The sequence below is a fragment of the Enhydra lutris genome, unplaced genomic scaffold, assembly GCF_002288905.1.
Source record: "Enhydra lutris kenyoni isolate GAN:26980312 unplaced genomic scaffold, ASM228890v2 scaffoldscaffold1, whole genome shotgun sequence".
Lineage (NCBI taxonomy): Eukaryota > Metazoa > Chordata > Mammalia > Carnivora > Mustelidae > Enhydra > Enhydra lutris.
In genome coordinates, this window is record NW_019154085.1 from 44,599,700 (window position 1) to 44,619,494 (window position 19,795).

The 19,795-nt window shown below is 46.1% G+C and overlaps 1 protein-coding gene across 3 annotated transcripts in view; it reads left to right on the forward strand.

Annotated features, from left to right (window-relative positions):
• LOC111146956 (LRR binding FLII interacting protein 1) overlaps positions 1-19,795 on the forward strand; it is a 138,685-nt gene that overhangs the window by 84,652 nt on the left and 34,238 nt on the right. The window contains exons 5-10 of one of the 3 annotated variants that reach the window (XM_022502846.1): positions 1,228-1,272; positions 1,815-1,865; positions 4,361-4,399; positions 8,380-8,439; positions 13,627-13,671; positions 15,241-15,309. The exons of the other annotated variants lie outside the window; for them this stretch is intronic. Coding sequence (XP_022358554.1) covers positions 1,228-1,272; positions 1,815-1,865; positions 4,361-4,399; positions 8,380-8,439; positions 13,627-13,671; positions 15,241-15,309 — 309 coding nt within the window. The remainder of the gene's footprint in view (positions 1-1,227; positions 1,273-1,814; positions 1,866-4,360; positions 4,400-8,379; positions 8,440-13,626; positions 13,672-15,240; positions 15,310-19,795) is intronic. 3 annotated transcript variants of the gene reach the window in all.

Genomic DNA, 19,795 nt, shown 5'->3' on the forward strand with positions numbered 1-19,795 from the left:
TATAATTTGATTCTTACACACTGCAATTATATTGATAGATTCCTGCTGTGCCATAATTTAATACTGAGAGATTTTCTTCCAGGGACTTCTGCATCTGGCTGGATTGTTTACATCCGGATGAAGCTGGGTTAGAAATGGGTCTGGCCGGCGTTTTTGTCTGGTCTGGGCAGTAGCTGCTCACTCCTGGAGTCTCCAGGCTAGTGTCTGTGTTCTCCAGGGCCACTGCCGCCCTGTCTCCTTGGGCAAAGGGCTTTCCGTTAGGCACACTCAGGAGAAGATGGGGCCCCAGGCATGAGGCTCAAGGAGGGGGAGCCTTCCCCTTGCTGTCCACTGGCCCCAAGAGAACGTGGACCCACTCCTTCTCTCATTAATTCATCCACATGAGTTCTTCCCACTTCCTCCTGTCCCTGACACTTACCCAGTGGCCTCATGGATGTCATTATGTACTTTTAGCAAAGGAGAACCTGGCCAGTGTGGAAATGTCATGTTTGATGTCCCTTACGCATAAACAATCCAAGGAAATGTAAAATTACCTCCTAATATCTTAGACCCCTGTGTAGAATGGGAAAGAGAACAGTTCCTGAAATATAAGCAGTGTGTACTTTCTCTGTTAAAACAAATGATTAATTTCAGCCTTTAGTGTGTGTAAACCATCATTTTAAGCTTCTATGGCGGATGTATTTTCGTCAGATCTTAAGACCCAGTTAAAAGATGCCTCATTGTTTTCTGTATTACTGAGAAAGAAGGAAAAAAAAAAACACGCTGCTGATTATAATGTGAACAACTTTGATTGTAAGATATACCCCCACTTCAGAAATACCCAAATGTGAAAAATCCTGTGTGTCTCAGAATGCACAAAATATAGTAGATGGGATGATGTCCTTATTGGAGCTTTTATGGTAGTGATTTATCTTCTGATTCCCAAAGGAAAGAGAATAAGGTTCCAAATGTAGGCGGAAAAGTAGGTTGAGTTGGACCTGCAGAGGTTAGGAACCAATGAAGGGCCATCTTCTCCCCTACACACTTTTAGAGCGGAAATGAAATATGCCAATTACTTGTGTGCTTACATATGCCCAAAGAGAACATCCTTCCTCAGTGGTTCAATTGAAGCCTTTTAATGGCATCAAAGAAAATACTGATTAGACATTATATCAAAAATACTGTCTTATGTCACAACCAGACTAAGGCTTCTGTTCTTTAATACTGTTTCTTCCATTGCTTTGATAGGAAGACACTGAGCGCTATTCGCGTAGATCCAGGAGAAACACATCGGTTAGTACTGTGTTCACTTTGATTGAAGTCTAATTTATAGTTGTAGTGGCTGAAATATGTGATTAGATATATCTTAGTGATGCTTACAAAAGAAACTAACTTCTACTGATTCTGTTACCTAAAATTTGTGGACTCAACTTTTAGCATTTTGACCTAACTTTGTGAGGGGAGAACGGGAAATTTCTGAGCATTAATATATATTCATGACAGTCTTAATGCTCTTTTGCCATCCAATACCCACGAATAATTTGCAGAATGATATGCATTGAGGCTGTGTTTGTAGATTACCGACAAAGTAAATAACACCACTTCAGTGAAATTGAGTTAAAGCAATATCATCCAGAAACAGCCCTCTGTAAACAGAGGTGCACACACAAAGCCCATTTGGGGATGATGTAGGTAGGCTCAAGTCCCCTGAGATTTCCAGAGGCGTTGGATCTGCCCCACTTCTGTGGTGTCAGATCAGCCATATCTCTCTGAAAGCGGGACATGGGTTTCTACATGCTGTGCTTCATGGTTGTTTTCATCCTTTCTTTCACTAGGCTTCTGATGAAGATGAGCACATGTCAGTGGGTAGTCGTGGAAGTCTGAGGGTCAGTAACCAGAATGATCGGGTTTGCATGCTGTAGTTTACAGTTGGCGGTCTTTGCTTCTGTATCCCTGTGTTCAGATTTCCTGTTCATTACCCCATAATCTAATTGAGAAATCTAATCCATGGTGGGGTGTTTCCTTGTGTTGCGGAGAGAGTATTGATAAGCAGAGGTCCCTCTGTTGTGTCTCTCTCCCAAGAGTGGATATCACAATGTCTGTATATTCGTCCATAACACAGCACTGCCACGCCTTGATTAAGTTGTCTTGGCAATGCTGGTGGGTTGAAGGGGCCCCTTTGCATACGTGCTCCCGGTCAAATTTGCATCTCAGATAAAGTGACTGTTCCTCAGTGCTATTCTTGCGTAGTTCCTTGAAAGCTGCCATAGGCTGCCTGGTGGAAAATTGGCATGGGTTGGACCCATGAGCCCCAGGTCCACTCGCCCTCAGGAGTGATACCTTTGGTTAGCTTTGGTGAAATCTCTTCGTCACTGACAACTTGATGGTTGCGAAAAACAAAGACATTCAACATTCCAGTAATCATAATGAGACTTGAAAACATTGCATGCCTTGGGAAGTGAAGTAGAGAAATGGTGTTTTGCATAGCACTTTAGGTCAGTGCCTTAGTCTGAGCATGTCAGTTTTCTTTACCAGAGGATTACGATTGCTGTCACTGCGGGTAGGAAGTGGGTCTCGATGCAGCCACTCTGTTTCACTTAAGTGTCTGGAGCAGTATGCTTGGTTTCGATCACCATGACAATTTATATGCATCATGAATGTGGATTTCATCTGGCTGTTCACAACAGTAACTGTCAGGGTAACTCACTGTTGTTCTGACGGGCCGTCAACGTCATGGACTTAGCAGTGCCCAAAGCAGATCCACAGTGATTTTGCCGGAAAACAACGGTTCAGATGTGAAGATGGTGAAAGTGCTTCCTTGCTTGCTGAAACTTTCCCCTTAGCCATACGGTTATAAGTTCTTGAAAGATCTTGTCTCGGACAAGAGTCAAGTTGGAGGAAGTAACATTTATGTAACCAAAACATTATAAAAGCAAACCTGAGTTTGCAGAATCTGTGGCAGAGACACAGAAATGACAGCCATTGAGCAGGCCCAGGAGAAGCCTGAGTCCTTGAAACCAAGAGAAGACACTGTTTCCAGGAGCAGGGGAGAGGTCAAGGAAGCATAGGACTGCGGGCCAACTATTGGCCTTAGCGTCAGAGAGGACGTCGGTGGACTCAACGAGGAAACTTTTGATGGAGGTGGTGAGAACAAAGCCTGACTAAGGCAGGCTTAGGAGAGAACAGCAGAGAAATTGGACACAGAGTCCAAATCTGTCACAGTCCCCATTTTCAGATCTGATCCTCCTGGAATTGTTTTCATGATTTGTGTGTACTTGGATTTTCCTAGGAAAAGAATTTGTCCCTTTCTTAAGATTCTCAGAAAGATTCCTGACCCCAAAGAGTTTAAAACTATTAAAATCATTGTTTACAGCATTCATTTCATTTTCAGTGACTTTAACCAGACATGAGTTAAATTTCTTTGCTAGTCACCATTCTCTGCCAAGATTTCAAGCATATTTGTTTTAAGGTATAAAATTTTATGGAAGAGACCCATAATCTGGACATTAAATAAGAGAGAGAAAGTGGAAAATCAGTAGTGGTCAGGATTCTTGTGTTAAGCCAGTTGGTTTCCTACACTGTTCTTTCCCATAATGTACTTGGTCTAAAGACATAATACTTTTTAAAAAACCATAGACCTTGAGAACTTGGATCCTGGAGGTAAGAGTCAGATCTCATAACTCCGACAGGTTTAGGACAAGCCCAGAGCAGTGAGGAGGTGACAGCATCCATCCCCAAGCCCTTGGGAGCCCAGAAGCTCTGGCCTCCGTTGGTTGGTGGGCCGCTCCCTTTGCAGGGCTAGTGTGTTCTGCTTTAATGTATGCTAATATTCTGAAATCTTTAGTTTGCAAAGTTCAAAGATTATATCTTTTATTTCTTTACAATCTCAAAATATAGGTCTTCTTCATTCAACTGGCAGTGATGATAAACCCTTAAAAATCAGGGGGAAATTCTACTTTCCTAGTGTTTGCATGGGCATTCTTCTCAGTAAACTAGATTTTGGATATCATAAGATTTTAAGTTTTCTTATTTAAAAATTGATGGTGATGCATGTGTTTACCTTTTGCTTAATATAAATAGAATGTATCTTCTGGAAGAGGAAGTAAGATTGCTCAGACTGCTTCAGGTTTCATGAATTATAGCAACATTTGCCATGCAAGTTTTATTTAACATTACTGGATTTTATGATGGCTGTCGTTCTAATGTGATCCCTTCCATTAATACACATGAGATCCTGGAAGTCATGTAAAAATGTAATTTTGTCAAGATTTCAAGATTACCTGGCTTTTGCTTTATGTTTTCTGATATTTGCGTTAGCTTTCTAATTGATTTTGGCAACTCTGTTTTCTGTTCTTTTCTTCTTCCACCCTTCTGCTGACAGTCGCAGCCTGACTTGGAGTATGGGGGTCCTTATGCCTGGGTGAGATGGTTGGATGGATGCTGAGGCATGATCCTAATAGTGCATAACCTGTAGTGTTTCCATTAATCTCGTGGGTGTTCTTGTCCAAAAAGCCAAGTATGCCTCTGTCCAGAAAGACACACATGCTGTGCCCAGGCCCCCTTGGGGCGGTGCCACGGGTGGGAGGGCAGGTATACCTACCAGAGGGAGCACTCTTCTTGCAGAGCCCGCTGGGTGTGTCTCTGATCCTCAGGGACCAGCTCCGCGCTTGAACACACTCGCTGCACGGTCTTTGAGCACCAGCTGTTTGCCACACGCTGTGCTAACAGCTGTCGATACCAAGGCAGGACTAGAGTGTTTTGCTTTCAAGGAACGCAGATCAAATTGAGAATTCCCAAAACTTCTCCATTTCCTTTCCGAGATTAAATTTAAGGTCATTTTCTCTATGAAAAATCCATTATTTTAAAATCTACATTCATTCGTATTAAATGTGCGATCTGGCTCTTTTGCCAAAATGTGCTGTTTTAGAAGGACCTTGGTTCCAGTACCAAAAACAAGACCTTTAGATTTCAATTTGAAATTTCCCTTCTTACGTCTGTATGTCTGCACCTTTTGTGCAGAAAAACCTGTGCATCTGAAAACCTCTACCTTTCAGTGACTCCAAAAAGGAGAGAAATTGGATCTCTCCAGAAATGAGCAAAAAAGTGCTCCTGCACTGAAGTGATTCTAGCGGATTCTAGCACTACTTCATTTCTTAGGACTTTTTCTTAAAGCGTTTTGTGCTTCATTCATTCCACCGCCTCCCAAAATTATTTAGCAACTTTCTGGTTTTAAAATGTACTTTTTTACCTTGAAGATGGTAATGAATAGTGCCATATTTCTGCACGGGGCACATTCGCCCCCACCTCCATCCCCATCCTCCCGGACGGGCTGCCGTTCACTGCTTTACAGACAGGAGCCCATTGCCAGGGAGGAGCCGGGCATTACAGCTTGGGCTTGGCCTCAGCCACTGGCAAGCAATAGACCTCGGTGGAGAACATGAAGGACGGAGGCACGTAACTGGATTCAGGAAGTGCTCATTGCAGAATCTCCCACAGCACTTGACAGTGACCCTGTCATTCTAGCAGCTCTCCCGTTCTCAGTCTAAGTCAGTGTCTGTGCAGCGTACTTCCAGATTTTTAGCCTTCTTATTTTAAACTCACAGGCAGCTGTACTTAAGGGCCAGTCCCTGGTGGAATGAATGAGTACATGTGTTAGCAATAGTCAGAAATACGTTCTGGATTTTGCTTTTCTTTTCTGCTTTCATTCTGTTTTCCAACTAAGTTGAGTGCATCAAACATTGCACTGTAGAGTTCTAATCTGGCCTTTCTTATCTTGCTTCCCGTCTCTCCTGCCCTTGGGTGTGATCTTTTGACAGCATAAAAATGATCTAACATCATTAATCAAACAAGATGGCGGGTGACATTTGCTTGCACGGTCATCGTGAAGTTGCTGATGTTTTGATAGCAACGGCACGGTGGTGGGTAGCACTCTGACTAATCACAGGTACCCTGGTTTCACTGGCTTCAATAAGGCGTTCATTCTTGCATCTGCCTTATACTCTCAGAGAATGCGGATTTGTGACTCCTTTCGGTATTTCGTTCTGAGAGCAGCACTGCGCGGTGTTACTGTGTGTAAAATTCACCCAGGAAGCTTAGGAAAGCGCACATCCCCTGCCCCAGCTTTAGCTGTTCTGACTGCCCAGGTCAGGGGCACACAAGGCCACGGCGATGCTCATGGTCTGCACAGTAAGGGGTGTCGAGGAAGCAGTCTCTACAGTGAAGAAGATGGACCTTCCGAGACCTGATGTTGGATAAAGCTAATATGCTGTCTATGGGCTTTTTATTCTAATGTGTTAATTTTCAACTCTACTTATCCTGTTACGCTACATAGAAAAATAGCTCCACCCATCCCAACCCAACACATAAAAACTATCCAAGAGGAGAGCATTGGTGGTGTTCTTCAAGAAGTCGTAGTCCTAGCAGGATGGCAACAAGATCCTACAGGTTTGAGAATTCATGCTAGGAATATATTCCCTATGACAGAATTCCATTACAACAGAAAGCTGGATGTCCGCAAAGACCGTGAAGGGGGAGTTTTTCCTGCATGGCCACCGAAGGGTAGAAGAGAAATGGGACAGATGAGGGGTGCACTTGCTCTCCCATCCTTCGCCATGCTCTGCGCTGTGCTGCAGGCAACATGGGAAGTGAGATGACCGAAAGGAAGACTTTGTCCAGAGCAGCATGTAGTACATACAGCAACAGTGGAAACCAAAGGGTTTATATATGTAATATATTTTACTTCCTCGCTAATTAGTAAAGTCAAAGTCATCTAAAATTGAAGGATGTTAGCCTTTATTATTATATTAATTTTTTTCCAGGAATGTGTTTCTAAACAGCTACTGAAAAAATAAGACTGTGGTCTGAAATCTACAAGTCCTTGACACACATTTCCATCTCAGATAGTCTTGTCAGTTGTGAGAGGAAAGGAAAGTAGATCAAGTAACAGCCCTGCCTATCTCTGAAGGTTTTTTTACTGTCAAATTTATCTCAGAGATGTTTTAACGTGACTCAGAGTTTTCAAATGTAAAGTTGAGGGATTAATACATACTCTTCTGTTTCACTTAGAAACTTCAAAATGACTTGTTTTTGAGTTGTAACTAAATATGTAGTTTGATAGTCAAGATTTCATGAATCTGGATCTATCATCTGTCTGGAAATTCATTTCTCTATTCTTCATGAATGCCGTAGCGGCTACATACATGGTAACCAGTCTCCCATTGCCCCACCCCGTGAACAAGGACATGCTCCTGTTCCCGGTGGGTGCCAGGGACCTTCCACGGTTGCTCTGTCAGCAGTCCTGTCAGCACACAGTTTGGGAGGGCACTGCTCCAGGCCCCTGGGATACTCATTTTAGTCAGATTTAACCCTCAGCAGCCTTGTCAAGTACGTCTTTCTACACACATTTCCACAGCTGAGGAGGTGGATGGAGGTGCCTGCAGCTGGAGCAAACGTGTTGCATCAAGTCTCATGATAGAGCACTGCTTTGGAATTTGGACTCCCGTCCCTTACCCCCGGCATCTCCTTCCAGTTGTACCAGTTGTGTGGCTTGCTTTCTGTTTTCTCTCTCAAGAGCTGGCTGTGTCTCTGACACTCAACAGCTCTTGTCTTCCATCAGCAAAAACATCCTTCTAGATGAATGAGACCCATTCTAGAAAGGCCGGGCTTTGGCTGGGGGCACATGGGTTCAGAGGTAGGAAGAGAAGGGAGTTGGGCACACACTTAATCATTCTCTCTTCTGGAGGACACACGAAGAACTCATGAAATGCTCCTCAGATGTCATTTTGAGAAGTTAAAGTAGGAAGATGGGATGAACAAGGAGTTCCCGTAGAGGACACATGCCCCCAATAAACATCTTTTCCATGATGAACCTTTGCACTGCATTATAGATTGAACAGAAGCTATTTCCGAACCTTCTGGATACAACTTCATAATGGGCCCTAATTTTCAAGGACTTATACCTGTCCACCAAGAACAGAAACCCGATTGACGCAGGCCGGGTCGTGAGTCCACTTGCCTGGTGCTCGGGCTGCTGCCAAGCTTGGACGTCGTGGCATCGTCCTAAACCTGGAAACAGGAAGACTGCTGACAAAACCAGCTGCACCCGTTCCCATGTGCCGCACCCCACAGAAGTCCTAGAGTGACCCATAGTTACAAGTAACACTGCCCGGGCTGATGGGCTAAGCCCAGCTGTCCGATTTCTCCCGAGTCGTCATCGAGCAGATCAGAAGCATGAAGGCATGCATCTAGGAGCGCACTGAGATTTGTGTCGTCCTGGGCTGGTCGTTCCTCTGCTTCACTAAGAAAGCTCAGTTTACACCCAGCTAATTCTTGCGTGCTGATTTGTGCCTGTGTCTTCATTTGTATACTGACGTCAGTTTCTTCTTTTATTCACTGAAACAGACAAATGGTTATGACGGAGACGTATATGGATCACAGACCCTGAATAGAAGATCTGGCAGGGTTAGTATAGTAAATTTGCATGACACAGAATGCAAACAGGTTGCTGCAAAACTTAAAGAAGATACATTGCTAAATTTAGCTTCTTTGTTTGTTTTTTTTTTTTTCTGTGCTATAGTGGGTCTCTCCCCCTGCCCCAGCCCTAGCCCATGAAAGAGTGAAAACTGATTTTTTTAACCAGTGAACATTCTTAGAATGTTAGCCTTCTAACATTCTAAGTGTTGCTATAAGAGATCGCTATTAAAAAGAATCCCTTAAGTTTAAAACTATGTTGAATTGGATATTCACTCTTTCATTATTTTGTTACCCTACGTGTATGTGCATAACATCTGTATTAAGTATATTCAGCTTTCAAGTATACTTACGTTCAGCATTCTCACCCTCTGTGCCCATCCCTCATTTGTCATTTTATTATTTTTTTAAGGTTTTATTTATTTATTTGACAGAGAGCACAGGCAGGAGGGACATCAGGCAGAGAGAGAGGGAAAAGGGACCTGAGCTGAAGGCAGATGCTTAACCAACTGAGCCACCCAGGCACTTCTCATTTGTTATTTTAAAAACGTGTATAAGAGCCCACATGTCCCTGAATACTGGCCATCGGGTGCCCATAGCGCAGGCTCAGGAGGCAGAGGAAGAGCAGGGTAGTGCTCTGTGGTGGGAGAAAGGAACCACAGGCAGGAGAGTCAGAGAGAAGTGGGGAGGGCTTCAGATTTAGCAGGGAGGTCACGGGGAACTTCACGAAGTGAAACTGCGAACATCTACAATTAAGTTTCATGACTTGTAAATCTGCTATATATGAAATTAACTAAAATCTTCCTATTCCTGTATTTGCTTTTTTCTTATAGTAAATTTTACTACTTGTGTATACAGTATTTCTTTTATCTTAATTATATTAAGATATATCATATATACACTTGAATTATATTTTCAGGCTTCAGAGAGGTAACCCAGTCCCATCTTGGCTTTCTGAAACTGGCTGATGAGGTTTTTAGCCTCTTGGCCTATCACGGGTGGCATACACCATCTCATCTAAACTTTTTTCATTCCAGCCTAAAAAAATCCTCCCGGTTTAAAGGTGGCGTCTTCTTATTTTTGTTTTTACACCAACGGTTGTAAGTAATTACAAATAATACTAGAGGGGAAAACTGAGAGAACCAGTAAAAGTTACACCACAGGACATCGCCAACACCCAGACCCTGAAATGTAAACCATAGCCTAGAAACTCTAGTTGGTCCAGCATTTCTGCAGTAGCAGATTGTCTTGGTTCTTATGCTGCACTGATATTCTAGAGAGCTAATACTGGTATTCCTGGAGAGCTGATACTGGTTTGGTTGTGTTCTTTTGTATTTGCCTTTGGACCGGGCACAGGGGGTGCTCTGGGGACAGTCGGGAAGCACTCCCCACTTACCATGTCTTCTTTGGTTCTCAGAATTCCAGCTATAGCAGCGAGGGCAGATTCTCCACACTGTCTTCCCCCAGAGAGGACACGCTGGTTGGTTCTCATTTAAATCTTACCCACCCTCTCTTCAGAAACTACAGGTTTTGGAGCATGCCATCTCTGCGTGTGAACTCAGCTCTCTTTTCATGTTTAATGCCTATTTTATGAATTTTCATTTGGACGAATGTTAAAAGTCTTTTGCTGGGCAGTAACTAACATGATACATTTAATTCAGGCTTATCTCCCCCACCCCCCTATCCTGAACTTGACTCACATTTGCATTCAGCTGGACACAAAGAAAGGATTCATGTGGATACTTTGTAGTCAGAAGTAATGCAAAGAGGGGGAAAAAATAAGAAAACCTTGTCATTCTTTCCTTGAGGGTTCCTGAAAAAGGTTACTTTGTAGGGTAGATGCAAACTTTGCGCAGTTTCTCAGGGATGGACTAGGAAAGGAAATCGAATACAAATCCGGGTGTCTACACTACTTCAAGGACACACATCAATTGGGACAGGCACAAATATTTCTAAATTATTTAAGAGCCCATTATCATCAGTAAAGCTTGTTTGTTTAGATCAGTTTCCTACTCACTTAGCAAACAGAGGAAACTGGTTCAGTCCGGAAGATCACTAGATAAACGGGTGAGACCAGTAGGGACTCCGGAAGCATTTACTTCTCTAATAGACAGACCCACCTGGCAGGTAGACAAGGCAGCAGTAATAGGATGATAGGGAGAACAAGAGTCCTAACAAAGGACGTGAACTGAACCGTGAAGAACACGTAGGAAAAAGATAAATAGAAACTAAGCAGGTAAAACCAGAGAAGTGTAACTTCTGGGGCTCCCTCCTCCTCTGTCTTCCCCCAGTAGGTGAATTTTGATTGAATACAAGATCAGCTGTCAGCACGAACGTGTGGGTGGGTTGCACCATCTTAAATTTTATGTGTGTTGCACATATTTCGGTGGAAGATTTTGTTATTGCAAAGAGTGCTTTGTCCTTCAGAAAATTTTACTTCCTCCTCACTTTCCGAGCTCAGATACTTGCTCTAAAGTGGAAGATGGTGAGAGGTATCTAATATGCAGATGTGAATTACTCACTGAAGTTCAGCATGTGTCCGAGTCTCTTAAATTCATTTAAGAGAAATAATCCACATTCGGAGCACTGAAGTCAAAATTAGAGCGGGTCCATTCCAAACATTAAATATCAGAACTTTCCAGAAGCCCCGTGTCCCCACCCTTGTTCCTCCTGAGGTCTTACCTTGCTCACCCACTGGCAGAATCTTCTGGTGATTATCATGCTCTGTAGGTATCCTATCTGTTCCTGCACAACACATGGGCTGGTATGATTTTATTTAAATATAAAAGCAGAAAGGTGTTAATGTCGTGTGGAGTACTGAAGAGGCTTCTAAATATTTCTCCCGTCTTTTTGGATTTGTCGCACCCATACCCTGGTCATGGCAGCCGTAGCAGTGGCACTTTCTTCCCCACCTGGGTCATGGTGCTTTCCATGCCCCCTAGAGGGGCTGACAAAAGGGGTTCTCCCAACCACTGCACAAGTTTCAGTATTTGTGGGGAACATTAGAAAGCTTCTCCCTGTTCCGCCTCCCACCCCCCAGAGTTCCACCTGCCGGCCCCTCAGGTCACATGGGAATAGCTTATGCTGGACAGAGGAATGACAGGCACAAGTTAGGGGCCTTGAAGGGATGGCAGGCTATCTCAGGCCATCAGGTTCCTGGAAGGGAACGACTTCATATTCAAGGACTGTCCCACACTTGTACACGTGGTAGAATGTTGCTGGGCAGTCTGAAGTTGCTGGCTTCCTCTTCGAGGAAACTTTAATTTGGATAGAGCATTTTATTTAGGGAAACAATGGATACAGTAGTATTCCCCAGAAGTGTTGAGAAACTTTTGGTCTCAGAATTATACCACTGAATCTGTCCCGTCCTCTGTGAATCCTGAACACACACACACATTACATCAGTAACTAAGGAACCCACACCAGAGATCATGTCCAGTGAAGTATTTTATTACATAAAGTAAAGGTGGATGTCTCTGCCGAGTCCTAATTTTGCATTTTTCTCACCAAACTTTAAAACTTAGAGCTCCAGTTACAAAGACCTTTAAAACCCCAATGGTCTCGCTATCAGTTAAAATCAGTGAAATCTAATTTTGCCTATATGTCAACTCAGAACGCCTGATTTGGTCCCACGGCACAGTTTTGTCGATTAACTAGACTGTATTACCTTCTGACCGTCCTGCTTTCTCCCTCCTCCAATTAAGTGCATGCCCTCTGCTGATTTTGTTGTAAAAAAGCGGTTCTGTGTGAATTTATGATACCATTGGACCTTTGCGGTGAAATGAAGTTGTGAGCCCTTCTCGCCCTCCTGCCCATTTTCTCTGATTACAGGGATTCTCCTGCTCCGACCTTGGGCTTCCCAGTGCTGGCCTGGCTCCCAAACCCCTGTCTACCCAGAGTGGAAACCGGGTCTGTTCTCCTCCTTGTCACCCCCTTCCTCCCTCTTCCCTTCTGCGCAGATCCCTTCACTTTCCCATCATATATACGAGGACACTTCAACCTCTTCTATCTGAAGTCGACCCCAGAGTTCAGCAGACGTTTTATTTGGCTAGACTAACTTGCTAAGATCTCTCTCAATGTTTTAAAACATTATCAGAATAATCTAGGACCTTATATAGAAAAAAAGGGAATTGAGGAAAAAGGAGGCTCTGTTAAATGTATATTTCCAAAAGTTCAGGTTCAAAGAATTGGTCTCTTGGGTCTCTCCTCCTTTTCCAGCAATTGTTCCCCATTTGGGGTTTCATTTGTTTCTTTAAAAATATTTTTCTCTTGTAAATGTGTCCAGGAAGCAATTTGGAAGCCTTTTGTGCTTAATCTGACTCCCCCATCTTTGAGAAGTGGGAGAATGGTGTAGTTCTTTGGCTCAGTTTCCCCTCCGTTTCCTGTTTTTACAAGCCTGGTGTGCCTGTAGGAGTCCCGTTTGTGCACAAGGATCTCTGTGTCAGAGTCCGGGACAGATCACATGGTGGAGGTTGAACTGTCGTCCCCCTGTGTTGCTGAGTGATTTGCCCCTGGTCATGCATGTTCCCTGACCGGCTTGGGGGCCCCTGGCTGCGGGCTTCCATGCCCTCTGCCTGAAAATGGGTCATGATCCTACTCTGGACCTGGGACCCGGCTGCCCCAGGAGCTGCCCTTCGCTCCGGCTCCTGCCCGCGCAGGCACAACTCCACCTGGGTGTGGATCCCCTGATCCAGGGAGCTGCCAGCCCTGGCCAGCTGGCACAGTCTGACGGCTCCTTTTGGATCCTCATGACCGTGACTGGGATCATTTGATGGAAAGAAAATTGCGCTCCTTCTGTGTGGATATTTCCGTATTAACACCCCTGAGTGCATTACTAACCCAGGATTTTGAGTTGTGGGTTTGTTGGCTGCCTGTGGTGTTTGCACCCTGTCACCATTGTCTCACTCCCTGACCCTTTCCTCCAGGAATGCCTGAAAAGAAGTGACTAGAAAATAGTCCCATTTCAAAGATCCTGGGAACCATGACTGTTTTAAAGTTGGATTTGCATCTGTCGATTAACTGAGAACACAGGCCCTACATCGACTTCTTTTTCCTTCTAACTGTTGTGCGATAATTTGGCTGTCATGATCACTGAAGGCATCGTGATTTTCTTGTTGCTATTATTCATCACTGTTTTCTCAAGGCTTTTAAAACCTGCCATTTGCTCTCGTCCTCCAGCCCTCCTATCTGTACAGTGCTGCCCGGCCTGCTGGGAGTTACCGGGTGCGTGTGCTAGCTGCCCCCCTTCCCCCCCGCCCCTCCCTCACCCTACCCCACCCCTGTCTGCTGACATGCCCCTACCTATTCCCCATCCTCCCATCCCCCACCCCAACCCATCCCTCCCATCCCCCATTCCCCTTCATACCCCATCCCCCTGTTCCTGTCTCCCCCACTGCAGCTCCCTGACCTGCTCTTGGCCCATCCCCCAGCTCCCATCCCTTTGCCTTCATCCCTATTCCTCTGCCCCTATCCCCCATCCCCTGACCTGCCCTGCCCCATCCCTCCATCTCCTCCCACACCCCGTCCCCTGACCTGCCACCACCCCCATCCCCCCATTGCTCACCCCCTCCCAATCCCCCATTCCCCCGCCCTCATCCCCCATCACCCCGTCACAGTCCCTGATCTGCCTCCCCAATTCTGCACCACCACCCCAGCCCCCACCAGTGTCCCCTGACCTGCCCCCCCCCGCCCCCGGCCTTGCTGCACATGCGCACTCTGCTCCATCACACACCTGATCTGGGAGCACGGATGTACGAGTCCACAGCCCAGCTGCTCACGAATTACCCCTTTATGTGGCGCTCACACATGCCATGGTGTCCATCAGGCTCTTTGGACAGATCTGGGTTTTTTCTCTCTCCCTGCAGCTGACAATAGCTGTCATACCACTTCAGGCTCCAAGAAGACATGTGCTCCCATAGGACTGTTAGCTAGGAATGGAGCAGCGACATCTTTTACTTAATCTGCTGGCGGAAAGAAAGATGGCTTTTTATTGCTTTGGTAACTTTAACAGATGTTAAAGTAACGTGCTGTATCACTTCGGAAATTTCCCGTTTTAAATACAAGGTACTCATGCCTTGCAGGAAGCTTACACTAAACAAAGTGGTTATGCTGTATTGCTAAAAAGTTTCTGAATTTCTATCAGATTTCACACGTAAGAAATAGTATGTAACTGGCTGAACAGACCAGCTGTGTTCTAAAGGGACATAGGGAGAGCTGAGGTCCCTTTAAGCTGGGTGAAGTTTGAGATGGCCATTCTTGGTGTTGTAAACTCCCGTTTACCCTCAGGGCTTTGTTATGTAGGATTTTCAAGTTAATCAAATATTGTTTTATAATCAGCACTTTTTAAAAAATTGTGAGATACTGGACTATGATGAACATGGTGTTTTGTTCCAGAGTCACTTTTTATTAATGTCATCTTCTAAATATCAAGTATGAGGACGCCATGACAAAATTCAGTATATTTTAATTATCTGCTCCCTTTGAGTCTGGTTTACCAAGTTCTTGCTTAGCAAGGGATGATCTTCAGAGTAATATGTTTCAAGGACCTGCCGGAGAGCACACTGCACGCCGGTTGACAGAAACCTCGTTTCTCTCTTAGATGTTGCCCGACCCTCTTCTGCTCAGCTCTTTGCCTGTGAAGGTGGTTGAAAGCCTTCCCTGCATGTCTCCCACCGTGATTTGTTTGGGACTATTCTCCTCAAGGGTCAATCTTCCTCCCCTTACCTTTTCCTGGCTTGTGGGTCCTGAAGATGGGGAAGGGCCCCTGACCAGCCCGTCTGTTTTCTGTCACAGGCGTCCGTCTTCGATGAGAGCAGTCTCCTCGGCGGGACTCGGCGGGGCAGTGCCTGTGGTTCCTATGCTGTAAGGCATTTTCTGTGGTTCCCGAATTTCCTCCTGTGTGCTGCATGGTCCCAGGTGGCTCACTGGACACTAGTCCAGCCACTGGAGAGAACTAATGGGGGTTCTAGGGAGGGAACACTGTCTCATCTCAATTTTCTGTTGTCATAAGGGTCACGGGTCTGTGAATCATGAAGGCTTTGGCTGGCAGGTTAATGTCCTCACACATCAATTTACCTTGAGTTCAAGGGAGAAGATGGACCTTAGTTGAGGTTCCTGGGCTCTTTCCTGCAACACGCTAACAGTACTAACATGGGATGAGGTGCTCTTGAAATAACAACAGGAAGGAGAGGGGAGTTCCACAGGCCACAAATTATTGTCACCTCTGGATAATCGAGGAAGAGGAACAAATTTAAAGACTCAGGACCTGTACATAATTCCCTTTTACTTTGCTGTCTTTCCACCTCCTCCCAGGATTTGAAATGACAAGACTCAGCACTCACAATAAAGGTGTGGTAGTCAGTTGTTCAAGAAATACTTGTTGAGTGAAGAAAGGAGTGAATGAAAGAGGGAAGCAAAAATAGAAAAATAGAGTTATTCCATGAAAGAAAGGAGGCTCATTTGGTCCCATCCTGAGGGGCAGGCGAAACTGAACATCAACCCAGTGTGGATGCTTCTACACACAGGGGCTCCTCCTCGGGCTGCTCTTCCTCAGGGGCTGCTCCTCGAAGGGGCTCCTCCTCAGGGGTTGCTCCTTCTCAGGGTCTGATCCTCCGCAGGGCCTGCTCCTCCTAGGGGTTGCTCCTCCAAAGGGCTCCTCCTCGGGCTGCTCCTCTGTAGGAGCTGCTGCTTCTCAGGGGCCGTTCTTCCTCAGGGGTTGCTCCCCTGCGGGGATTGCTCCTCGGAAGGGGCTGCTTCTCCACAGGGGCTGATCCTCGGCAGGGACTGTTCCTCTGCCAGGGCTGCTCCTCAGCAGGGGCTGCTCCTCAGCAGGGGCTGGTCCTCTACAGGGGTTGCTCCTCAGCAGGGGCTGCTCCTCGGCAGGGCTCCTCATAGTTCCTATGCAGACGCACCCCCGGGTCCCCACAGGAAACATCACGGTTTACAAAGAACTACTTGAAAGTGCCTTTACAATGTTGCTTTTGATACTAACTGGTTACTTAATTGGTTAAATAATCCAATTTCTGGCTTATTGTAGTTCATAAATATTCAGAAATTCGTATGAAGCTGTCACACCTAAAGTTTTCTTTAGAATGTAATCTTTATAAATATTAATGGACGTAGCATTAGTTTCTGTTGACGTCTAATTAGACATGTATTAATTTTATATCGCATACCATTTGAAATGTGCCAGAGCCCACTATAGTAAATCTTTTTCTCAGTTCTTAAACATTTGTGTAGGCCATTAAGAAGCTCACAAATCATGCCTACTGGAGAAAATAGCTCTGGCCGACATGTGACAGATAAAATGCAGCTAAAGGATTTTCTTTTATCAGAAAAAAAAAAACACACACACACACGGTAATTTTTCAAGAGAATGAAACTTTCCCCAAGCACCGGGTACTTTTTCGATGACCAAAGTCGAGCCCCCGAGCAGGTGGGGTGTACGTTCCCCTTCAGTTCCCCTTCGACCCTGCAGGTGGACTTTGAGACCCCCGATTCTTATCCAGCATCGCTGAGCACTCTTAATTCTGTGCCTCCTGCCTCCTGTAGGAACCACCTGGGAGTGGTGATGTTCGGGAAGTTAAGAAAGTCAAACGTCTCCTTGTCCCAACAGCACAAATGTCTAAAGTGTGGCCGCATGTCTCTGGCATCAAGCCAGGCAGAAGAAGTCAAAGAGAGTAAAAATACGTTTTTTTCTGCACTTAGCACTGCCCTCCCATGCAGAAAGAGCTCAGTATGCATTTGCTGAATTAAATTGGACAAGTAGAACCCAGGCTAAAATCCCTCAGAAGAGACCTTTGGCAGCATATTGGCAGGCTGGTTGGGAGGGGCGTTCGCTGAGCCCCATCCTCGGCATCTCCCCAAGCCCCAAGATTGCCCTCCCAGTGGATGCCAGTTTCCTATATCCGGGAATGTGGCTGTGGAGAGAGCTTCCTCAGGCTCTGGTCCAGCCACGGCTGCTGCTGGCTGATAGGCATCCCTGTGGTGAGGAGGGTGCAGCGTGGGTGTCCTGTCCTGTCCTTCAGCCCAGGACAGAGCTGGAGAGGAGGACCCTCTGCTTCGACCTGAGTCCAGGCTGACCCTAAGTCTGCATGGGATGGTCCTGATCCCACTCTGGAAGATTCTTCCCCATCTCCAGAGCGTCCAGCTTCTGTTAGCCTCCCCCAGAAGGTAGCCCCAACGACAGTATGTGTTTACAACTAAATGACTTAAGTACAGTTTAACGATTAGAGAGTAGATGACTAGCTTTCTTGTAAGTATCACTGTTTTGCTTGGAAACCTTTCTATTTTATATCTTCCTTACCATTATTAAGCTGTGTGTGACACAGCTGGGAGCAGTTGTCAGCACCAGTGCCATCAGATCCAGGAGTGTAAAAGTTGCTTACGGCAGAGAGGGTAAAGCAGGGAAGACCCCCGCCTTCTCTATGTAACCCTCAGCTCCTCTGTGTGGCCAATGTCCTTACAATTCCACATCCCAGGTAACAGGCTGAGTAACTTTCCAAGGTCCCATGGCCAGTAAGAGATAGAGCCTGGACAGGATCTTTAGAAATTTTTTTTAAGATTTTATTTATATGACAGAGAGAGACAGAGAGAGAGAACACAAGCAGGCGGAATGGGAGAGGGCGAAGCAGGCTCCCTGCTGAGCAGGGAATCTGATGTGGGACTTGATCCCAGGACCGTGGGATCAGGACCTTAGCTGAAGGCAGATGCTTAACGACTAAACACACCCAGGCACCACAAGGATCTTTGTAGCTTACAGTAGCCCCATACCAGTCACGCAGGCTCCAAGACACAAGCTATTCAAAGGGGGCACGTGGACCAGAGTGATAGAGACCCCGAACTTACTCTTTCCTGCATGATCAGGTCAGTTGATCGGGGAGTGGTTTTTGACTGGGGAGTTAGGATCACCCGGGCCAGCGGTCAGCCCTGTTAACGGCAGCCTTTCCCGTCTCTGCATAGTAAACCAGAACACAAATGACAGAGGACACAGTAAGGTTTTCTGCAGGACAGTTTTCCTTGCTCTTGTGTGTGAACCCGAAGGCAAGATTCTGCCTTAAAGTACTGACCTTAGGTATTTCCTTTTATGTTGCGTAATAGAGCAAAAGGTGAGAATAGTCATCCTGGTAAATTTCTTGTGTACGCCAGATGTGACAGTGACCCTCCCGTATGGGGTGTGCACTGCTCTCTTACCTGTGCATGGGAGACAGTGTGTTGCACGTCAGTGTCAATCTTAATTGGATAAAGGAAGGAGAAGGATAATGAGTAGGTAGGGTAGGTCTGGCTCTTTACAGTCTGAAGTTGAAATTGTTCACTCAGCAAGTATTTCTCGAGCTCACACTGTATGCCAGGCCTCGTCTGGTCCCTGCGGATTTAGCAGGGGTTAGACACAGACCCTGCCCTCAGGGGATTACGTGCTGGTGGAAAAATGTGCAAACTAAAAGGTGATACTTGAGAGTCACGAGCTGTAGTTCTGTGCCTGCTGTAATTTGCAGTAGAGAGAATGCCTGCTGGGCCCGGGGGTGGGGGGGGGGGGGGAGAACAGTCAGCCCCTGCTGGGCAGGGTGCATAGCCTGGGGGGCAGCAGGGCCGGATTGGGGGTGCTGCTCTTGGGCCCCGCAGGGCTCTGGAAAGTCCCCTCAGGCCACACCACAATCCCCTGGGTGCCTGTGGCCCTCAGTGGGATTGGAATCCCACCTCCCCTCCTCGCCCACCTCACTGAGGAGAAAAGGAAGATTAAAACAAAAGCACAGGAAAATCTGTCTCGGACCAGAAGGAGGGTGGATGCAAATCAAAGTCAAGAGGGCGTCACTTCCAGATCCGTGAGTTGAGGTGTTTTCTTTTGCTGGAAGAGAGAATGTTCAGGCAGGTGGAGAGACAGATAAAACCTTCATTCAGGCACCCCAGCCAGGTCACCTGGCGCTTTGAACTAGCTGCGCCCGATGTTGGAGGAACCCTAAATCTTAACTTTGTTTTCCCTTGGAGAGGGAGACGAAGCACACTTGCCCACCGCTGGGAAGCCACGCGTCCTGTTGTTTCCACGTAGCCCCGGGGCTGTCTGTGCCTGCACCAGCCGTCACTCCCCTCCCGGGCTGAACAGACGCTTTGCGTGGCTTTCTTCTCACTAACCAAGAATCCTGTGTTCTTTTGATATTATGACTAATTTTTTTCTGTTCTTAGCGGGCATGTATTTGCAGCTGTGAGCAACACAGTCTTCCTTTGCGAGGGGAGCCTGCTCTTCGCACTCGCCCCTGTCCTTTCTGCCTGGCGCGCGGCTGACCTCCTTGCTCACACTCCAGTAGCTCTGCTGACCCTGTCCCTTTGTTTCTGTCTGCGTTCCGGCTGCGGC